The sequence below is a fragment of the Amphiprion ocellaris genome, chromosome 11 (assembly GCF_022539595.1).
Source record: "Amphiprion ocellaris isolate individual 3 ecotype Okinawa chromosome 11, ASM2253959v1, whole genome shotgun sequence".
In the NCBI taxonomy this organism is placed as follows: Eukaryota; Metazoa; Chordata; class Actinopteri; family Pomacentridae; genus Amphiprion; species Amphiprion ocellaris.
The window spans coordinates 7125443-7146450 of record NC_072776.1 but is presented as its reverse complement, the minus strand read 5'-3'; the positions used below and the strand labels follow the sequence as shown (position 1 = coordinate 7146450).

The window sequence follows — 21008 nt, the reverse complement described above, 5'->3', positions numbered from 1 at the left end:
CTATTTTGAAATGATGTGTAGAGACGGATGAGATGAAAATGATTTGAATCCATTATGAAGAGGCAAACAAAACAAAATATGGAAAATGTTACGGATGTTCTGTGCAAAAGATGAGCACCTGCTTTGAAAACAACAATCTGATAAAAATGATAAATGGTGTGTGATTACTTGCTTGCAGTGGAACGTAGTTGCTTGCACTTGACCAGTTTTTGAGTTTTGTTTCATGGCAAGAGTGCATTAAACTCTAATCCTGTTCTTGTTTTCCTCACAGTCCATGATTGACATAGTTCATTAAATGACTATTTTGTGCTTGTGCAATTGTCTTACAACAGGCACAAATTGTGTCATAGGCCACGGGAAACACACACACACACAAAAACAAGGCCACAGAAAAAGAAGTTGCAGGCTCCAGAAGCATGGCCTCATAACATTGCTGGCAAGTGAAAGTGCATTGGCCGTGTTTGTGAAAGATATATCACATGATAAAAAGCTAATTCTTTGTCTGCGCTGCAATGTCAGCCTGGTGCTTTCAAATTTATCTACTCTGGAGAGACTTTTGGAAAACATCACAGTTGAGCACGCTGGCTTAGAGCAGATGGAAGGCCAAAACAAAGACAAAAGAGGAGTTTTAACATTAATCTGGATTTGAGTGGACATGGTCTTAGAGTGAGAGAGAATGAAGTGCAGGGACGGAGAAATAAGAGAGGGGAAGATATATGAACTGAGAAGAAAACCGGGTAGGTTGAGGGGAGTCGACAGCTAAATAAAAGTGAAATAGAGTGAGAAGTGAGTGAATACGTGGATTAAGTGGCTTTTTCACCAGAGGGGAGAGCCGAACCCGGCAACTTGCTCCTGGATGGGTCGATAGATATGAGCAGAAAGCTGAGAGCTGCTGGAATAATTGAGTCTGGTCATCGGGAGTGTGAAAAGCGCCGGGGGCAGCAAAAAATAGCCATAACTCAATGAGATTGGGGGTGAGATTTACAATGTGTGTGATCAACAACAGAGATTCCTCCATATTTGAGTCTCCCAGTGAAGCTGAAAGATGTGGCTGCATCCCAAGGGGCAGCAAAGGCACCTTGTAAATATTCGTCAGCGCCGCTCTTAACTTGACCATCAGTGATTGGATCGATAAGTTCATCTTAGCTTTTGGGAGAGAAAACATACTGGGATCCACACTTTATCAGATTCTGTCAAGCGGTAAGCACAGGTACCCACAGGATTTTGTTGTGTGCTGCATTTCATCTACAAAATAACAATCAGTCATGAGCTGTCTCCCACATCTCCACGTGACTGTGCAAATATGCTCAGGCAATATGGGAAAATGTCATCTGCATCAGTTTGAATTATGGCCCATCTTTTATTTTGTATACACTGTGTATTGCTACGCCCGGGGCAACCTTGACTGGTAGCAGTTCATGCTTCATTAACTGAAACAAAACACTTCTGCCACATTATATATATAATATATATATGCAGTGTTTCTCATAGTTCATGTTATTCCAGTCACTCACTTGGGGCAGTAAGCATTTTTTACGACGGGTGGAGATAACTATGCCATGATGGAGAAAGGCAGCTCTATGCACAGCCATGCACACACCCTCCTCCTCCCTCCTCCATCTCTCTGCCCCCGCCTTGCCGCCCCCCTGCCTCGTCCCAGGCATGAAAAAGTGAAGATGGGCTGTGGCATTGGCTGCCATTCAGCCTGACTCTCTCATCGGCCCCACAGAATGCCTTTCAGGGTTCCCCAGAGTAGCAACTGCTGCGTTTTATTACAGCGTGAAATGGGGAGTGAAAGACCGCTATGGATGTTCCTACTTAACCATGCAGAATGTGTCACCATTGGGTAGGAAGATAAGAGGACAAAGGGGAAATCAGCCGCTCAAATGCCTTTGTTAGGACTAACAGCTCAAGTCCATAGAAACAAGACCATGCTCTTGTTTACATCTCAGAGAAAAGCATTTGTGTCTTTTTGGGTGAAATTTGTCCTGAAATATGTTAACATCGCATAGAATAATTACATGCATTCCTTATGCTACTCAAACAGATGGTAGTTGTGTTGCCAGCCGGAGAGATTTGCTTGAGGGAGACCCAATACTGGCACCCAAAGCCAGCAGATACACTATGTCCAGCTCAGTTATGTTCTCTGCTCTGGTTCCATGGTGCATGTTCCCAGATTATGTCTCAGAAGTCAAATACTAGCCATTGGCGGTGCAAGATGTGCAAATGTTTGAGGGCTTTGAAACCTTAGGTCACCCGCTAATAGTAGCCGTTAGACCACAGACATCCTCTGATGGGACATTAATAATATATTGGAGTTGCTTTTGTGTGCTATTAATGCACAGAGGAAGTTTTTCTCACTGACCAATGGTCAAAGTTTTTAAAATCCAAACATATAAAAGCAGATTTTCAGAAAGACGAGGGTGTGTGTTTGCATGGGTTGGGATGGAGGTGGCGCACCACCAAAGAGTTGCACAAGAGCTTATAGAAAATATGTTGGGCTTAATCCCAAGCATATTTTGGCTGCATCAGTAACATGGTTTAGATTGAGCACCAAACTGTGTAAATAGGAATCAGGCACTTGATTGATGAGAGTACCTTTGTAATTATATCCAGCCGTCCTATTTGCTTTGGCAAGACATCTGTCGTCGGACCTCCTCTTTCCTACTTAAATGTCAGGTTGTGGGTGTGGCTGGGGAGAAACGCTGACAGATTGTCAGTTTTCAGCACACCTGCAGGGAGCTCGCTGCCTCAACACAGATGCTTATCTTCTTTTAAGAGTGTCATTCACGATATTTTCACACAACTGCTCTGATAAATTTGGAAAATACAAGTTTCGGGTGCAGTTCAGCAGTTTTCTGTTAGTTGGGAACTTTTGTCCTGAAGAGTTAATAGAAAGAAAAAAGAAAACTTGGACTTGTTGGGGTGAGACAACACCAGACACTCAGCCAGCATTCTGCTCTGTGTTGCAATATACTCGGTACGCAATGTGCTGTGTTAATTCATGCCGCTTGGCACACAAGCCTGTGCATCTCGAGGTAACGATGATTCTATTTTCACTGGTATAGCTGTGACTGTGGTGAACCAGAAAGGGATTCATCCTCAAGAAAAGCCGATGGAATGCATTCAGTCCATGCACACAGGATCTTTCAATGAGTAAAATGAGCTTGATCCCCCGGCTTATGCGTGTATGTTCAGTGATTTGTAGAAGGGATTTGGGGGCTTTAACATGTGCGTCTACTGGCTGAATGTCCTTTAGACACTGGTGCAGCACACAGTCATTGCCTCAACACCTCATTGTTCCAGCGTGGTGCTTGTATGAGCCTGGGATGCTGAGGTTGCTGCTACTGCCCATCTGCGCCGCAGGCTCTGCTCCCACAGGACACAATTGAGAACAGAATTAATGACATAAGGTCACCATATTATTAATAGCAGATGATTTTAAAACTGCACAGACTCTCTGGACAGCGAGGCATAACTTGGATAGTGCAATTGGGCTCGTATGTCATCTTAAAATCTCTGAGGTGTTACAGCGGTTTCACCTGATCAGCTCTGTAGAAAACCACATTAATTTCTTTTGGAGCTCTCCGCTGTCATATACCCTCCAAGGTTCCCATTTTTTTTCCCCCTCTCTTGGCACTTTATATTTTATATGACTGGATTGATATCTATATTGCTATGAAGTAATTAAGAAAATACCCTCCCTTCCCAACCTCCTCCGCTCTCTGGAGCCGAGGTGTTCAACACTCAGCACACTGTCCACGCAGAGCTTGTCGGCTGTCTGAGACAAGGCTGGGCAAAGCAAAGACCCAGCAGAGAAACTGAGTGTAATTGAGTGCTGGCAGCCTCGTGCAGGGCCCTGATTGCAGCCTGTTCCTCCAGAAGCAAGGTTTATGTTTCATCATACGCCCGTCCACCACACTCCATAAAAAGCAAATAAACGTTTCACTGGCAATGGCATAATAATGACAGAGCCGGCTAATGAGCGAATTAAAGAGTAATAAATACAACTCTGGCCCCCTGACTGAGAAATTTCTTACATCGTCTTTAGTGTTTAATGCAGCCGCTGCCCTCATTTAACCACCCTTCTGTACTGTACCTTACATAACTCCACGTGTTGCTCTCACGTCTTTATTTTTCTGAACTTTCCTGATGACAGGTCTCCTTATCGTATCAAACTATCCTAGATGAGGAATGTGTTGAAAATATCCTGGTGTACCTATGTTAGCACTGTAGCTGGTGAAGGAGTCTAAATTAAATAGGGCTGAATGAGTGACTTTGGCAGGTCGTGGGTTGGTGCGGTTTGGGCTTCTCCCAGTGCAGTACAGAAGCAGCCTGGCAGAGGTTTGACTGAGCTTTCTCTTCTCTTTCACACCAGCTCTCAGCGGTGTGGAGCAGCAGGAGCGTTTAAGACCCTCGCTTTCTCTCAGTCCCAGTCTGAACACATTCCCTTTCCTGAAGCAGAATCTGCCTGATGCTATTGGACATGCATGGACCTTTTGTGTTATATTACATTCACTCTTATTGAGTTTGATTCGTTCAGGGTGAGTTGTTGTATTTAACGCGAGGGGTGGGGGGCGGTTTGACTAGATTGGTAAACTTTCATTTTAAATTTTATCATCCCATTATGTTTGGCAAAATGAGTTTGAGCTGAACTCACGCTGAGTTTTTTTTTCTTTCATCCCGCGCCTATTCAGAGCATTCAGTAAATTTGTTCCACGTGTTAAAAAAGGGAATCCCAAGAACATTAAACCAAGTGTATCATTTATTAAATGCTCTCCATTCAGAATGGCAAAAAGAAGGGGAGTTTGGTGCCAATGCCAGAGTGTATCAAGCCCAGACATGAGCGGGAGAAGTGGCGGGATGAGAATGAGGCGTAGACAGTATGGGGAGGCTAGTAGTGTTAAGGTGTGAAGACAGAATCTGTCAGTGTACACACCAAGCAAAACTCCAGCATGAGTAGATTTCTAGAGACAGCTTGTGCCTGTCTGCTTGTAGAAGACAACCCTCTTGCCCCCATGCTTGCTTTTGTAGAAGACTGTTTATGTCCTTTGAAGGTATGCCCGGTATCTGTAACGAAAAGGGGCGTGACTGGTTGTTGTGAGCGTGGTCGGGGAAGTGTCTGTCAGGCAGTTCGAGCACAGAAGGCACCATCTCCACAGCAGTGACCCTTTGATGTGGCTGCTTCTTTGAAGAACTGACACCCTTCTCCTTTTCACAGTGCCTGGAGCCCTGCAAGGAATCCTGGGACCTGAAGGAAAACCAGTGCCAAGATTTATGCGAGGTATGTCACTACCACAAATACTGTGGTTACCTCAGATTTGACTGTTGGAGCTTTTCAAAAACCTAGTGGGGAAAATTCAATAAGAGGAAAGTTTGAAAGGAGTGTGAAGTAACCCTTTCTGCACTGTAACGACACCCTCTGTGAGGCTGAATCAAAGCTCTTTAATGTCCTCACTGCTCCAGTGAGTCATGAGTTGAAATGTAAACAGGACAATCACTGTTTGTATCCTGGCAGGTTGGTCTTTAAAAAGTAATCTGACATAGATTTTTCCTCTCCTTCTCCCTCCTTTCCTCTTGTCTAGCCCCTCTTTCCCAAGAAGCACTATGAGTGTCTGACGAGCTGTGAGTTCCTAAAGTCGGTAGAGGGAGTGAAGCAAGGCGACTGCCCTGCCCCGGAGAAGGCCAGCGGCTTTGCGGCAGCCTGCGTGGAGAGCTGCGAGGAAGATGGAGAATGTTCAGCAGTGAAAAAGTGCTGCTCCAATGGCTGTGGCCACACCTGCCAGCTGCCAAAGAACCTCTACAAAGGTAATGCTTAAGGCAAAATAATTTTGCGTCGTATTTTATTGCAGCAATCTGCAACGACAAGTTAGAAATCCTTAAGAATGAAATCCTGACAACACCTGTGGTTCCTGGTGGTTTAATGACTCTGACAGCAAACACTCCTTGAGCAGCTACTTTGTAAGAAACACAACAGAGGAACAACTGTTATATCAGGTTACAGTGCAACCACACAGTCATTTAGCGCGACCTGATTCCATTATGCACATGGCATGAGTAGTTTTCCAACCACACCGGGGCACATTAAGAAGTTTGCTACCTTCCTGAGGAGGTGGAGGGGCACAGTTTGTTGCCTGTGGCTTCCTGTTCCATTAATGCGATTTTTAATACTGATGCAAAGACGAAAAATGCCAGCATTTGCATTTGTCGATGTATTTTTGATAAATTAGCTACTGTTGGTGTCAAATACATCATGTTTGCTTGACAGTAGAAGCCCCACCTGTTTGCCCAGTGAATACTTTCAGGAGCACCAGTGGGAGAGAACACAGTAAACAAAGCAACTGTTATCACTCAGATTAAATTGTAATCAGGAAAGCTGGATTACATCCACTCACTTGCCATTTTGTTAGCTGCACCTATGAAATCTAATGCAATCTAATACAATAGCTCTGATATATATTCAACTTTTTAAAAGCGGTCCTGATGTTTTGTCAACCCAATTAACATACATGACAAAATATTAAGAACACTTTAAATGTAAAGTAAGACAGTCCAGTGCATCTCCGTCACCTCCACCTACTGTGACCTCAGTAATATACACTACATAAAGCAGAATCATCACCTTTTTGACAGCATCTGCAAAAACAGCTTCATAAAAGTAATTTTTTTTTGGCAGAGCTGTTGTATTGAATTACATTACAAACATGCATGTATAGTGAATCCCTGGAATGAATGGATGCTGCCACTAACAAGCAGAGGTAGCTAATTTCTGAATGTAAGTACAATGATGATAATTTCTTTATTTTCATATCATGCACGCAAGCGTACCCAACCCTCATGGGTTTACAAGACACCTATATACTAGCATTGCAGCAATGCATCCAAAACACACATGATTCTGCTGCTCAGTTCCCAAACAAAATATGTAGCCTTCCATCTGAGATGGCAAAGAATTTCTGCCATGAAAAAGGTTCCCCTTCTAGAATACAACTCAAGTTGTTCATTGTCATCCAATGAAAAGAAATCGGAATAAAGAGAAAAGTACCTCCATTATATCTCCATATACAGGGCAGTAAAACATAAAATGAACCTCATTCTCAGCTTCACACAGCAAACAAAGTCTGTCCTTCTCTTCAGTAGCAATAAACCTCTCAGTCTCTAAGGCTAATGGTGATCTTCCTTAGCATAACTGTGCACATAAGGATCTCTGTCTTTTGTTTAAATTATACTTCACATAAGGTTCCACACCGTATCTATTCTTTATAGGACAGTAAGTTCATAGTTTTGGTTTATACCAAAGATCTACAGACCATTTTCTCTAAACATAAGGAACATATTACTCCTTATCTCCTAAACATCACAGAGTAATCAGTTACGAAAAATGAGTGGCTAAGGCTGGAATAAAATAGACCACGAACAATATACAAGACTGATACAAAACTGTTAGATTTTATGAGATTAATACATAAACATTTCTAAATTACTGTCTTAGGAGCAATTAAAATAAGTTTAAAGTAAGTATTAAATAGTAGTCTCTGATTTCTTACATACTTTAGCACTAGTATTTGCTTTATATAAACTACATGACACTCATTGAGCTCATAGTGTCCAGTTTAGTAGCATTTCATTTCTTTTTCTAGCAGCCCATTGAAGCGATATAATGGCTGCAGTGAATGAAGTAGTGACACATAATGTTTTCTCTTGCCCCATTTCATCTGATTGAGTTTTTATAGATGCCTTGTTCATATTTCTATTAATATCTCCTTTTAAATTCAGTGAAACTTTCTCAACTACATTGTGAAACAAAGTTGAAAGAACGCTTGGTTTCACAGCACAAGTTTGTAATGAGCCACTCAAAGGACAGTGCAAACTGAGAGACAAATTAAGCAATCTAAAACACAGGGGAAACCTTGCACAAAAGCATGCAGCTAAATTATTATATAAAATGCTCAGAGAAAAATGTGGAAACCCCGGCATTTAATTATATTAGAAACATGATTAATTAGATGAGAAAGCGAGTTCTGGAGCCAGCCAGGTTAACAGACTATGATGCACAAGTGTCTAAACATTAGGCTGTGCACGCTGATAAAGTTGCTTAATTGTCCGTGCACTTAACTCATCTCTTTATTTAATTATTGCTCAGGACTGTTGCCAAGAGGGACCAGATTACAGTAACACAGCTCATCAGCGGAATCATGGATACTCCTTTCCTTCCCTCTCTACTTTTACTCCCCATTTTTTTCAATAATTGGTGTTTCATAACCTGTAATGGTCCAATGCAAATGTCATGTTTTTAACGTGATTAACTGCTGCAGTTTGCATAATTCTCATAAATAGCGTCGAACCAATTAATCCCTCTCTGTTGAGCATGAATTGGAGATCTCAGTGACGCAAGCGCAGATTATCATGCTCGATTTTTGACAACTTGCTTAGAGTCATAAATCTTTATTTCATCTCTTTGCATTGTGCTTCACCCACACATCCCTCATGCTGTTTCTGCTGTAAATTGGAATATATAGTCAGTATTGAAATCGCAGGATAAGCTTGAGGGTTTTGCAGACACAGATGTACCCAGGAATCTTTGCAACAGTAAAATAGTTAAAGAGTTCTGCCGAAGGCGACTTGATGTTCTGATGGTGCCGAGCCATTATGTGAGCGAACCGAGCGCCCCTAAACTCGGAGATGGGAGCTGGAACTCCGTTAAACACACTGTCAGCACACAATTGCTGGCAGCCCAAGGCCATGACAGAGTTGAGGAGATGGAGCAGTGGAAGATGAGTCTAAATCAAACTTTAAACCGCTGCAGTGATATACTGTAGCTGTGTGTGCTCTGAATCACACTGCAGCAGGATCTATGTGCTGCCTTCACTAGTGATTTGTGAGTTTGTGCACACAGAAGAGCATGCTTGTATTTATATTTGATTTGGAAAAAATCCTGAGGGTCTTCATGGTGGATGTCATGCTTAAAAGGTGTACAGCCCGCTAATCTGGGGGAGATGAAAGCAGGCGTAACCTTGAAAATTTCAATACAGTGACCCAGTCAATGAAAACCATAAACAGCACTGTGAGACCTTCAAAATCAAGCAGCCTCCCTGCTTGTTTAGTCCAGAACGCTGAGCTCATGACGGGTCGCCGTCAGCGCTACATTTACGCTGAATTACGCTGAGCGTTTTGGTGAAAGTCCACATGGAATTCCTGTCCTGGTCCTCAGTGTTAAAGGTCTAATTAGTTGCTCATGGTTTGAAGAGCGTAATTGTTTCTGCGTGTGTGAGTGTGTACGCAGCCTCCACTGTGATGAGCCATGATGCTGGAAGCCATTAGCAAACACAAGCGGGAAGAAATGGAGCGTTTCCCCCCACTGAGATCACTCTCAGATGTGTGTGTTGGTGTGTGTGCTCAGGTTAAGGTCCCCAGCTCATCTGTGTGTGTGTGTCCCTGACAGAACAACTTCAGTCTCTGGACCCCCACCGGGCTTTTGATGTATAACAAAGCTTCTTCTTTTTTCCTTTTTTTTTGTCATATCAATGAGCCCCACATCATCCGCTGCTCTGTCATGTTGCCTCATAGTTTTATTTGCAGAGCTGTGCCTCAGATAAAATTTCCTGAGCATGCATGGAAATAACTGCTTTATTCAACTCTTCTATTTCTCTCATTTTCGTGTGCAGCGCCCCGTGTTATGCAACCCAACTTGTTCTGCATGATCAAAAGCAGCGCGCAGTTCTGCAATATCATGTGAGAAAAATGTGGAGTTAAATTAAATTTAGCCAGAGCCACATTCACACTGTCACAACAAGTCAAGTCAGTCAATCAAGTCCATGAGCTATCCTTGGATTACGGTAAGCCATTGTGCTACAAGCGGTATCTGCAGTGTTTTCCCCAACCCCTGTAATTAGAGCCGTCATTATGACAGTGTGTGCGTGAGTATTGAGAATTATATTCCTGTGAGTGTAATTGTTGGCATGATTAAGACATGAATGAACGCCGTATTCTTGATCGTGCCTCAGCAGCAGTTACATCATGGTTTTGGAGTAAGCGGGTGGCCATTGAAAAATGAATGCTGTATGATTTTTGGACCAAACTTGACCTGAAAGTTATCTTTGGAAAGAGCAAGCTGGGAGAAAGTGTATTCTTTGTCCTCCCACATATTGCGGAAGAGGGAGGTGGTGTGTGTGTGTGTGTGTGTGTGTGTGTGTGTGTGTGTGTGTGTGTGTGTGTGTGTGTGTGTGTGTGTGTGGTTTGTGAGTACTTGTGTGACTTTGTGGGATGATGAGCTAAGACAGAGGGAGAGGAGGAATGCTGTGGTTACCTTAGTGTTGATTATTGCGTAGGAAATGTGACACGTTTGTTCACGCACACACACACACACACACACACACACACACACACACACACACACACACACACACACGTTCTGCTGTGGAGCTGTGAAACCACAGCACAATGACCCCCAGCTGTTAGTATGCAGAAAGCTGTTATCAGAGTGACAAAACAAAGTACTGACTCCATATGCATGTGGCTCAAGGACCCTCCTCCATCTCGCAGGGTTTTTATGTGCGCCAATCAATCACTTTTACTTGCCCAGTATGAAGAATGAATAGAGATATAAGTAGATCAAATGCTCTGCATGCAAAATTCAGTCTTGATTATGTTGTTTACCAACATGCCGTGCGGTAGCCTTGAGCGCGCGCTGATGCTGTTTATAAATGCGAAGTAGCAGTGGGCCATTCAGCAGCGACAGAGGTCCAACATAATGGCCTGAAGTGCTAGGTGATTTATTGAGAACTGTGTGATGTGCTCAGCCTTCTCCTGTACTTCCAAACTTGCTTTTCCAATCTCCATCTCATTATCACTGTGCCCGACGCTCAATCAACAACTCACTACGTCTCCTCCGCAATAAATTTACTTGAGAGAGTCAGTCTGAGTTGGCTGAGTGTTTGGCCCAGTCCCGCGCTTAATAAATCTGTAATTTATTGCACATGGCCACATCGAGTTTGTCTGAAAAACTGAATATAAAGTTCAATGATGCAAATTAGCTTTACATATATGCGTTTATCTTTGTACTTGGTGTCTGTAAGAGAGTGAGAGAGAGAAATATGCACTCCATCTCACATACCTAAATGCAAACTGTGTGTATCATCACTAAGAAGTGCAGCTACTAAAACACTCTGGCCAGGAAATATCTCGATCTGTCACAGTAGAAAGATGATGCTGTTGACCCACAGCGTGTATTAAATCTATTGCAATGAGGTCATGTCTCATTTTCAAATCTGTATCTGTCCAACTCCGATGGTGTAATTTATCTTTCCAACCTTTTGCCCAAGAGAGGAAAACAACAAATTTAGAAGTTGAATTTCACCTATCATGTTAAACTTGTGTCAACATGCGTGCTTGTACTTTTAGGAGTCCCACTGAAGCCGAGGAAGGAGTTAGTGTTCTTGGAGCAGCCGTCGGGTCAGCTGGAGATCCGCTGGTCCTCCAAGTTCAACATCTCCGTTGAGCCCGTCCTCTATGTGGTGCAGCGTCGATGGAATTACGGCATCCATCCCAGCGAGGATGACGCCACAGAGTGGGAGACGGTGGCACAGGTAGACAGCCACACACGCAAAATAATAAAGCAGTAAAATCATTCTGAGTGTTTTTTTTTCCATCAAACTTGTTGTTTGAGTGATTCTTATGATCACATCTTTATAAGAAGGAAGAAAAAAAATTAGGGGGGTTAAAATTAAAGCTTCATGTGTCCCAGCATGCAAACCGCTGCAGCTGTGGAGCTGCTGCACTGCGCTGACAGACTGTCGCACACGGTTGCACATTCCTCACAGTCGCAGTGTCTTTGAAAGTTTGGCAAAGAGAAACCCGCAGATGACTGATGTGGCAGCAGACTCACATGGGGCTGTGACCCTGTGTAAACCCTGACCCCTGTGGTTTGCTCTCCCCCCATCTGTCCCTCAGACTGCAGAGGAGCGCATCCAACTGGCTGACATCAGAGCCAGCAGATGGTACCAGTTCAGAGTTGCAGCAGTCAATGTCCACGGGACCCGCGGCTTCACTGCACCCAGCAAACACTTCCGCTCCTCCAGAGGTCAGTGTGTGTGTATGTACATGTGTGTGTGTGTGTTTGTGTGTGTGTGTGTGGCCTTGCTTTGTGCGCAAGTTCCTGTTTGACACTCACTGCCCTTAATTTGTTATGGTTAAGACCTTGGAACAGGTGGAACCTTTGAGAAAGACTTTAAAGACCTGATTAGACTTCTTATATGGCCATACAAAGCAAGCAAGCTTAAGTTGTGAATGTTCTCTTAGCATGTCAGGCAAGCTTTTTTTCTCTTTGTTACTTTATTATAAATTCTGCATCTCTTTGGTTGACTGAAAGACACACTTTTAGTGAGAACTCCAGTTTCGTTTTGGTCTGATTCGGTCCTAAGCTGATTGACTCTGTGTCTCCATTAAACAGCAACAAATTGATTGTGACTGAAATATGAATGGTTGAGCCAAACACGCATTTATCACTTTTTGCTCCTTACATGTGTTTATTTAAAACTACATTTGGGCTCTAAACCATCTAATTCTTTCATGTACCTCGTTAACCTGAATTGTAAATAAGTGTATCCCCTCCGCAGTTTCCACACATTTACCCAGTGAGTGAAATGAAATCCATGTCGATGCCAAGTAGACTGCGAGTAATGAGGGACTCGGTGCGCAGAATATTTCTTCTCTGTGTTGTAATACGATCATCATTTATGTCTTCAAAGGAGGGGTTTCCCCTCTTTGCAGTCATAAAAAATGTAATAAGTCTGAATTAGTCAGGATATAGCAGGTTTCAAATGAATGCAAGTGTTGTCTTGCTTCCAGAGAAAGTGACGCAACCGAGACACATTTCAGATCTTTGCCACAGATTAGTGAACAAGCTCTGATGGCATCCAGTGTTACTGCTTCAGTCTCCTTCGCTGTACTTCCTAGAAAGCCGCACTGTTTTGCAGATGGCATTTGTTAAAGTTAATGGACAGTTGTTTTTGTGGTTCCCACGGATTACAGGTTTGAGAATATAATATTGTGTCTAGATTGCATCTGATTCAGATCAGATACCGTGTGTTTGTTTGACATGAGGAGGCAAAGCCATGTGCCCACCATTTGTGCCTTGAGTTCAGTGACTGTAAATGAATATGACGTGAAATGTATACATACATAAAGGTGCTCGCTGGTGGAGCGCCAGCAGATATCTTATGTACTCGCCATGTTCTGACAAATGTCAGAACTGAACCAAACACAAAAAGTATTAGCGTGTTTGGTGCTGTGTTGACCTGTTCTGTCAATCCTTCGTCGTACATTTGCCCTCCAGAGGATTTTGTGTGGCTGTCAGACCGAGCCAGGCACCAGGTGGGAAAAAGATTCAGCTGCAGGGAGGGAAATGATCTCCAATCAGTGCCAGAATGTTGATAGATTGATGAGAGCTGTCATGGATTTGATGAACTCCTGGTCATTCTGTCATGCCATTGCTATTTATACAGCACGGCCGTATCATCTGAATGCAATTTTGCACTACTATACTTTGATAGGGCAATTTGTAAGAACTGACTGCTTATTTATCTTGCACAGGCAACATCAGCTGCTATGGGGAACTGATGTGTCCAATTGTGTTTTTGGGCCGGATTAAATGTGTTTCAGGTGGGAGAGGGCAGGGGGAGAGGAGAGCCAACTGGGCTGTGGCGTGAATCATTTTCTCATTACAGGACCGTTCCCTCTGCTCTGGCGTCTGGCATGTAGCCCTGCCTGTCCTCCTGCACCGGGCTGACATCAGCAGCCAGCAGTAGGCTGGGTCACAGCACATATGGATGGGTTCAGAACCAGCTTTACTCTGGACACACACACATTAGTTTGAGATGTGGAATGTTGAGTGTGGAGCCAAAGTGAGCAGCATGTGTTTGTTAACCCCTGACCTGTGTTCTCAGTCCTGCCCAACGCTGTCATAGACATGACATGACACCTGTCATAACATCTCATGGCAGATTGTCAATGGAGGACTAATTACTTTACACAGTGTCATACTTGTCCCCCTCCTCAGCAGGAGTGCAGGTTCAATTGGTGAAAGGTGTCTTTTAGCCTGTAACACATTCTCCCTGAAATTAGACTTGCGAGAAAACTGAAGAGTTGTCACACACAAGAAGCAGAGGCCGTCTTTGTCTTCTTCCCTAAATGTTCACAGATGCGTCAAAATCTGTTACCGCTGATGGTGTTGTTTCTTGTTGCCATGTCTTCAGATCCATCTGCCCCTCCCAGCCCGACCAGTCTGCGTGTCACCAATGTGACGCTGGGCGATGAAGGCCTGGTGACAGCTCGTCTCAACTGGACCCTGCCAGAGGAGCCTGATATTCCAATACATCACTACAAAGTGTTCTGGAGCTGGACTGTGCCCACCAAGTCCATGGTGCCATCCAAGAAGAAAAGGAGAAAGACCACCAATGGGGTAATCTTCTCAATCTGTCTTAGTGATGTGCTCTCTTTCTTTCCCTTCTTTGTCCTCTTTCTAAGACTGCAAGGTCTCTTCCAAGAACATTTCAGCATCATTTCCTCAACACATCTCCATGAATACCCATGCAGGCTTGCAGTGGGAATGAAAGAACAATTAACATGGAGTAGGAGTTGCATTTATTTATATGTATTTGCAGGGCTATCAGTAACACATGGATGGATACGATACGGATTCATTGTTTTACTTCCTTAGACTGATGAGAGAATCCTTAAACACAGCTAAGATTTGAAGGAAAGCACATTAAGTATGATGAATGGGCCTGTGTATAGTGATAAATCATGATTTCAAGGTTTGTGTTTCTTAAATATCTCACTTTGTATTGTTTCCTTTTTTCAATTGCTGCTTCAGGCTTGTATTCCTTTCCTCTTGCTCAGTGTTTGATTGTGTAATTCAGGAGTCTCTGAATAGGTGTATGGGTTTGTTTTGTTCTATTTTTACCACAGATTTCAGCAGCTCCAACATCCAGTGTATTGTAACCATACGCCCAATTCATAACCTGTCATCTTTTACCACTGCTGCTAAAACACCCAAGAAACATTCCCTAATAATGACATAAATATAATGTCTAAACAAGGTACCACTGATTCCTTTCATTAATGCCCTTGGAACAGTTTAGATTGCAAACTGGAACGTTCTCAAACGTTTGTGCGAGCCAGAAAGAAGAGGTTTTATGGCTCTTTCTCTGGGATGTTAAAGACAAAGGCTCTATTTATGAACACAAAGAAAGATGTAATTTAGCTACAAATGCTTAAACAAGCAGGCAACCTAAGAGCTTACAATGTTATACAAGTCATAAACCAACAGACTAATAATCTTTTTGTTTTGGTTCAACATTAAAATTACAGTACTGGACTGCTGTAAATTGAAGCAGTGAATCATTAAGCATGTATCAACTGGACTGACCTTGTAGACAAATCATTGACTGTCCTGAAAAATCACAGACTCGTATGTGAAACTGAATAAATTTGAAAGTTTTGTGAGCCGTTTGCAAAATATATCGAGTAACACGACCCAATATGACATGCATGTGACTCAGTATCCATGAAGAGCATTTCATTAGAGACTCGAGGAGAAAGACAGATTGTCTAGACAGTCCGCACACTCCTCTATAGAGTCTTCTCCTGAATTAGTTTTTGAAATGCATAGCAGATGTGGCACAGAGCAGATAGAGGTGGGAGACACCAGACACCTATTGACACATGTACTACTGGTTTCCACTTTGGCACCTCGGGGCTTTGAAAGCAGCCTGCTGGTAGAGGAATGTCAAAACACGCACAGTCAATAACAAGAACTCATCAAGTTCACGCTGATGATGGAATGCTGGAAGTCAAACACAGTGAAGAAGCCCTGGGAGGCTCTGATAACATGGCTCTCTCACAAGGCCCTGAAGGCTATCTCCTCACCACAAACCCTTCCTCGGCTCCACATGTGTTCTTAATAAGCAGGGCTTTCCCACAGGCCTGCGTTGGCTGGAGCTGGAGCTGTGACTGGTGCAATGACAGGGCCTTGAGTGGAGGCTCAAGTGACAGTGCGGTAACTTACAAAAGCCAACATCCATTTTTTTTCTGCTGCCACAGGCTCAGAGTTGGGTGGATCTGGAGGGACTGCAGCACAACAGCAGTTACACTGTGGAGCTTCAGGCCGTCACATACTGGGGACAGGTGCGACTGAAGAGCTCCAAGGCCTCCCTCCACTTCAGCACCACCCAGAATAACGACTCAGGTACACATCAATGCCAGAATTCACTCAGCAGTCCAACTTGTAATGCTTTCTAGCCTTTCTATGTATCAGCATGACTGTAGGGATGGCAATGTTGGTGAGTGCATGAAATCTTGAACACGCATTCATAGTTCACAGCATGTCAAACTCAATAACTTTGGTAATACCCTTCGCTCTCTGGACCCTAAAACCCACTGGTGGGTTTGAAAGGCAGGTTATTTTAATATATCACTAAAATTACATTATTTATCAGAGCCAGAAAGTCTTACACAAGGTCAGATTTTCAACCTGTCAGCAGTTCTTGAACTAATCATGTGTGACGTGCCGTTCTGTCGGGAAGATTAACCAAATCTAACTTTAAAATTGTGTTATTTTGTCAAAATTGATTTATTCTGCCTGTCTCATTTAAAAGTTTGCCAAAAATAAACCTAACCAGATTCTGTAAAAAGCTACATATTTTCTGCTCCTCTGCACAACTGAGAAGCCTTTAGTGACTCAGCTCTGAGACAAATATGGGGGGGAAAAAAAGAAAATTACAGGTACTTGGGTATCTATAGCATCTCTATAGAGCGGCTATTTTTTTCCAGTGGTGGCAACTGTTGCAAAAATGCTGTACATGTTGATCCTAAGTTGTTTTTATTTTTTTAAGCATTTTTTTGTATATTGTATTGCATTATAATTTTGTTATACAGTACAGAAGAAATGTTTGCATTCTCTTTACTGCGAGCCGTGGTTGTGCTGTTTCTGTGGAGGTGCAGAACTTTGTACTGCAGAGAAAAATGAGCCCACATGGAGTAAAAATTGACAGGAGCAAAAACAACAACATAAAAAAATAACAACAACAACCTAGAAACTGCTTCGGGTTCTGAGGGTTATTTTAGCTGTTCTTCCACTATAAGTTTGTTTGATTTTAGTGACCAAAACTCAGCCAAATTCATCAAACCTCATGTGTGCTTACTGTTTATTGCTAAATAGCATTAGCATTGTTGCACATGTTAGCAACTTAATTGTAAATATGAAGGGATTCTGACATTAGCATTCAGCTTAACCCTTTGATACACAGCATGGGTCAAACGTGACCTATATTCATTGGAATATGGGTATCTTTTGGCCCATGTTGTGCATCAGAGGGATAAAGTACCAGTGTGCCTATGTGTAGCTGCAGTATAGTACTTCACATACAGCACCATGAACATGTTTAGCCACAGCACCTTTGTATCTGTTAAACCTTCATGTAGAAATTGAGGTCATATGTTGACCAAATAGGAATGGTAGACACAATTTAGAGTCACATGCGGGGCCGTGCTCTACCTGAAATCAAATCAAACCTGGACGGAGCTGCAGCATTCTGATTGCAGATCCGTGTGGGATTGGCTGAACCGACCTAGCAGAATCCAATTTTCGTTTTGTTTGTGTGCATTTCACGAGAGTTGAATTTACCTAAATTACAGAGTGTCTTCGGGCAAACAATGTTCATGAGAATTACAAAAAGCCGGAGTGGTCCATGCTACACTGATCGCACATCTGCATTCATTCGAAGCTCTTGAGTATTTAAGAAGCACAGACGGAGTCTCAGTGCTTTCAGTGCATACATGCAAAGCTCTAGAGGGAACTGAACCTCCAACCTTGGCAGTGTTTGCACTGCATGTAGACATCGAGTTACAGCACATTTATACATAAAGAATGTGTTGTTTGCTTCTGCAATCTTGCAAAGAAATGTGTGTTTCTGTTACCATGCTGCAGAGTTTGCCACAACACAGTCCCTGTCGTGTCTTAGCTACAGCAGCAAACATTCCTCCTTCTCTTCCTCAGCAAAATCAGTCCTCAAGTCAAAGAAGGAGGAGCTATCCCCTCTTGGTTCGACCCTGGCTAAACGCCCTTCTGGGCCTCTGGAAGTAGGCACGCCCTTCTACCAGGATGGCCAGCTGCAGGTCCGTGTCTACTGGAAGAACCGAGGAGGTAAGCACTCTACTGTACTGATTTATAGCTTTGTTAGAATCTAATTAGCACTCCATTATGCCCATCAATCACTATGACTCATGTGCACCATAATAAAAGCTCTGACTGATTCTCGCATACTCAAACAATGGAGGATTCCTTTTTGTAAACGTGGTATCACTGTAAACGAAACAATGTGTCTTTGTGGGAGCTGAGTAATGTGAGCGCCTGGCAAAGCGGCGTAAACCTGCACGTGGACTGGTAGAGTGGAGCCACCGTTTACTAAGGAACAATAAACACACAGAGCCGGAGCCGTGCGATGGGATTTATTGACAGCTGTATTTAATACATCCTCGCCTTCGCATTAGCGTCGAAGCAGCCCATTTTGTTTTACAAGACCTGATGTCACAGGGAGCAGACATGCTGGTGGCTTGCGGCACTGCAAGGGGTTAAAGCCTGTAGGAATGCCTGTCCCAGCAGCGTCCATTCCCCAAACCTTCTGTTAATACCAGAGTGAAAATATGGAAACCTTGAAAGCCATGCTCTCAGGGTAACCTGTCAAGTCCCATTCACTGGTCTATGTTATGTTACTAATATATGTCATCGCCCAAGCCAAACTCCACATCTTAGAGTCAAGAATGCAAACGCTGGCTGAAGGAGAGGCCTGGTGAGACACCAACTGCTGAATCAGAGTAAGAGAGCGCGAGGGGAGGGAGGGAGATCGAGTTGGCCCAGAGCTGTTAGCAAGGCTGGCCTGGACTCAGAGAGCTGAGTGATGCTGACGGGGATCAAGCGTGGCTGGGGAATCACAGTGTTGCAGAGTTAATCCCGGTCCAGCTTCTTTCGCTGTCTCTTGTTTTGTGGTCCCGGTCTGCAGTGTGTGTGTGCCACAGCCACTCATTAGTCTGAGTGATGACCCTGGCTCTGACTCTGACAATCAGGGTTCCACTACTGTAAACATACAGACATACAGATGGCCTGGAGAGCCGGAGTCTCTGGACATCTGGTTTGTGTGACGGAGAAAAGGGACAGGTTAACTGAACCATGATTAAACTCTCCCTCATTGTCTCCGTGATCCAGAGCAGCCTGTCCTCTGGGTTGTCTCCAGCAGACAAAATAGAACCATACTGTACACCGGCTCAGATAGTATATCGCTGTCTGGCTTAACACCCAGACAATGGACGGCATTTCGGTGATGGCGGGACTTCTGAGGCTTCCTGTCGGGATTTATCGAACGCTGCTGAGGTTCTGTTCTGTTCTCTACCTGATTTCCATGTCCCATTTCTTGTTTTACATACCACTTCCCCTCTCCGTCAGACCCGGCTAAGCATATCTTGTTTATTTTTTTTTCCCCGATTTCCCGGTTCCCTGTAATTCCTCTCTTCTGCTTCCAAAGAGCTCAGGGGCTTCAAGTGCCAGATCTGTGTCTAAGCCTTCAAAGGACCCCTTTTATCTCCTCACTACAACCCAGGCCCCCGCCGAGGGGTGAACATAGCACAACTCAATTATTAATCGGAGAAGTATTTCACATATCCAAGCGACACAGTTGAATGAATAATAAATCTTGTAACATAAGATGAGGGTGATGGGCAGATAAACACTGCTGATGAGTTTATGAAGAGCTACTGTACAGTAATGAAGTGAATCTTGCTGAAAGATGAGAGAGCTGGTGAGTCCCAACATGACCAATGCTGCTGCTCCACTCGAGCAAACCCTTAAAGTTGAAGCAGGGATGTTTGGTCTGCGAGATGAGCCTTCAACTGAAAAAGAAAGGTTTTGGAAACGGGGAAATTATAATTGATAAGCTAAAGCAAAGATTAACAAGGAAGTGCTGTCAACTCTCTTTTAATTTTTGGAGACCTTATCATGAAAATGGAAATAGTGATATCAGATCCCAGATAGGGAATGTTGTAATCTGTGAGATAGCCATCAGTTAATCAGTCCAGAAGAAGAGGGACACAAGTGTTAAGCAGACGTGTAGTTGTTGCTATTATTCCCACACAGCTTTGTTTGGCATCTTTAATATGCAGACTATTTCTCCCTGGTATTCAACACGTAGAAATAAAATTTTTTCCAGTTAGATGCAAACTTCACTGCAGCCATGGGAGAGACGAACATTTCATTTTTTATCGTCCAGTTTTATGGAATATGCACATGGAGTATTACTGCAACAAAAACAGGATCAATAATGCATGAAGAGGAATAAATGAGGAGGTTGTTCTGCACGTGTGTAGCTAATACAGTGGGAATATGATCACACACAGCTAGCATGTGTTAAATCTGCTAAATGAGTTTCTTTATAATTATACACTCACACATTGTGACTGTCAACAGCCTGTTAGTGAATTTGTTTTTCCTACTTCCTGACTTTGCACACAGTGCAGTCTCTCTGACGTCCACTGGAGAGATTAAACATTTTCAGTGTACACAAAGCAAATTCCAGACTAGAAAAAAACGGAAATAGTCTGACAAACACATTGGAGATTACGGGGCTCACCATAGGAATGAATAGAGTTTTGGTTGACTTGCATATATACACAGAGATATGTGGAAACGAGGAGTAATAATCCTTTTCTAGTCTGTGGGTGTCCACTTGGAAGACTGTTCCATGCTGTACATGTGCAATAGGTCCTATCTATGTATTGAGTGCGCTATTGTGTAGTTAAAATTTTGGGATGGACGCAGACATGACAAAATTACATCATGAAGCCTCTCACGTACTTGTAGATGTAGAAAATATAACACCAGTCTTATTCTTTTTACCCTACTCGACTGTAGTGACGTGACATTCAGTTGGCATCACGTTTCATTTTGTCCACAGTCTCAT

At 43.2% G+C, this 21008-nt stretch overlaps 1 protein-coding gene across 1 annotated transcript in view; it reads left to right on the top strand.

The window, feature by feature from the left end:
* LOC111588957 (anosmin-1) overlaps positions 1–21008 on the top strand; it is a 42381-nt gene that overhangs the window by 15538 nt on the left and 5835 nt on the right. The window contains exons 3-9 of the mRNA XM_023299595.3: positions 5222–5284; positions 5586–5808; positions 11401–11585; positions 11950–12079; positions 14253–14458; positions 16102–16246; positions 18056–18202. Coding sequence (XP_023155363.1) covers positions 5222–5284; positions 5586–5808; positions 11401–11585; positions 11950–12079; positions 14253–14458; positions 16102–16246; positions 18056–18202 — 1099 coding nt within the window. The remainder of the gene's footprint in view (positions 1–5221; positions 5285–5585; positions 5809–11400; positions 11586–11949; positions 12080–14252; positions 14459–16101; positions 16247–18055; positions 18203–21008) is intronic.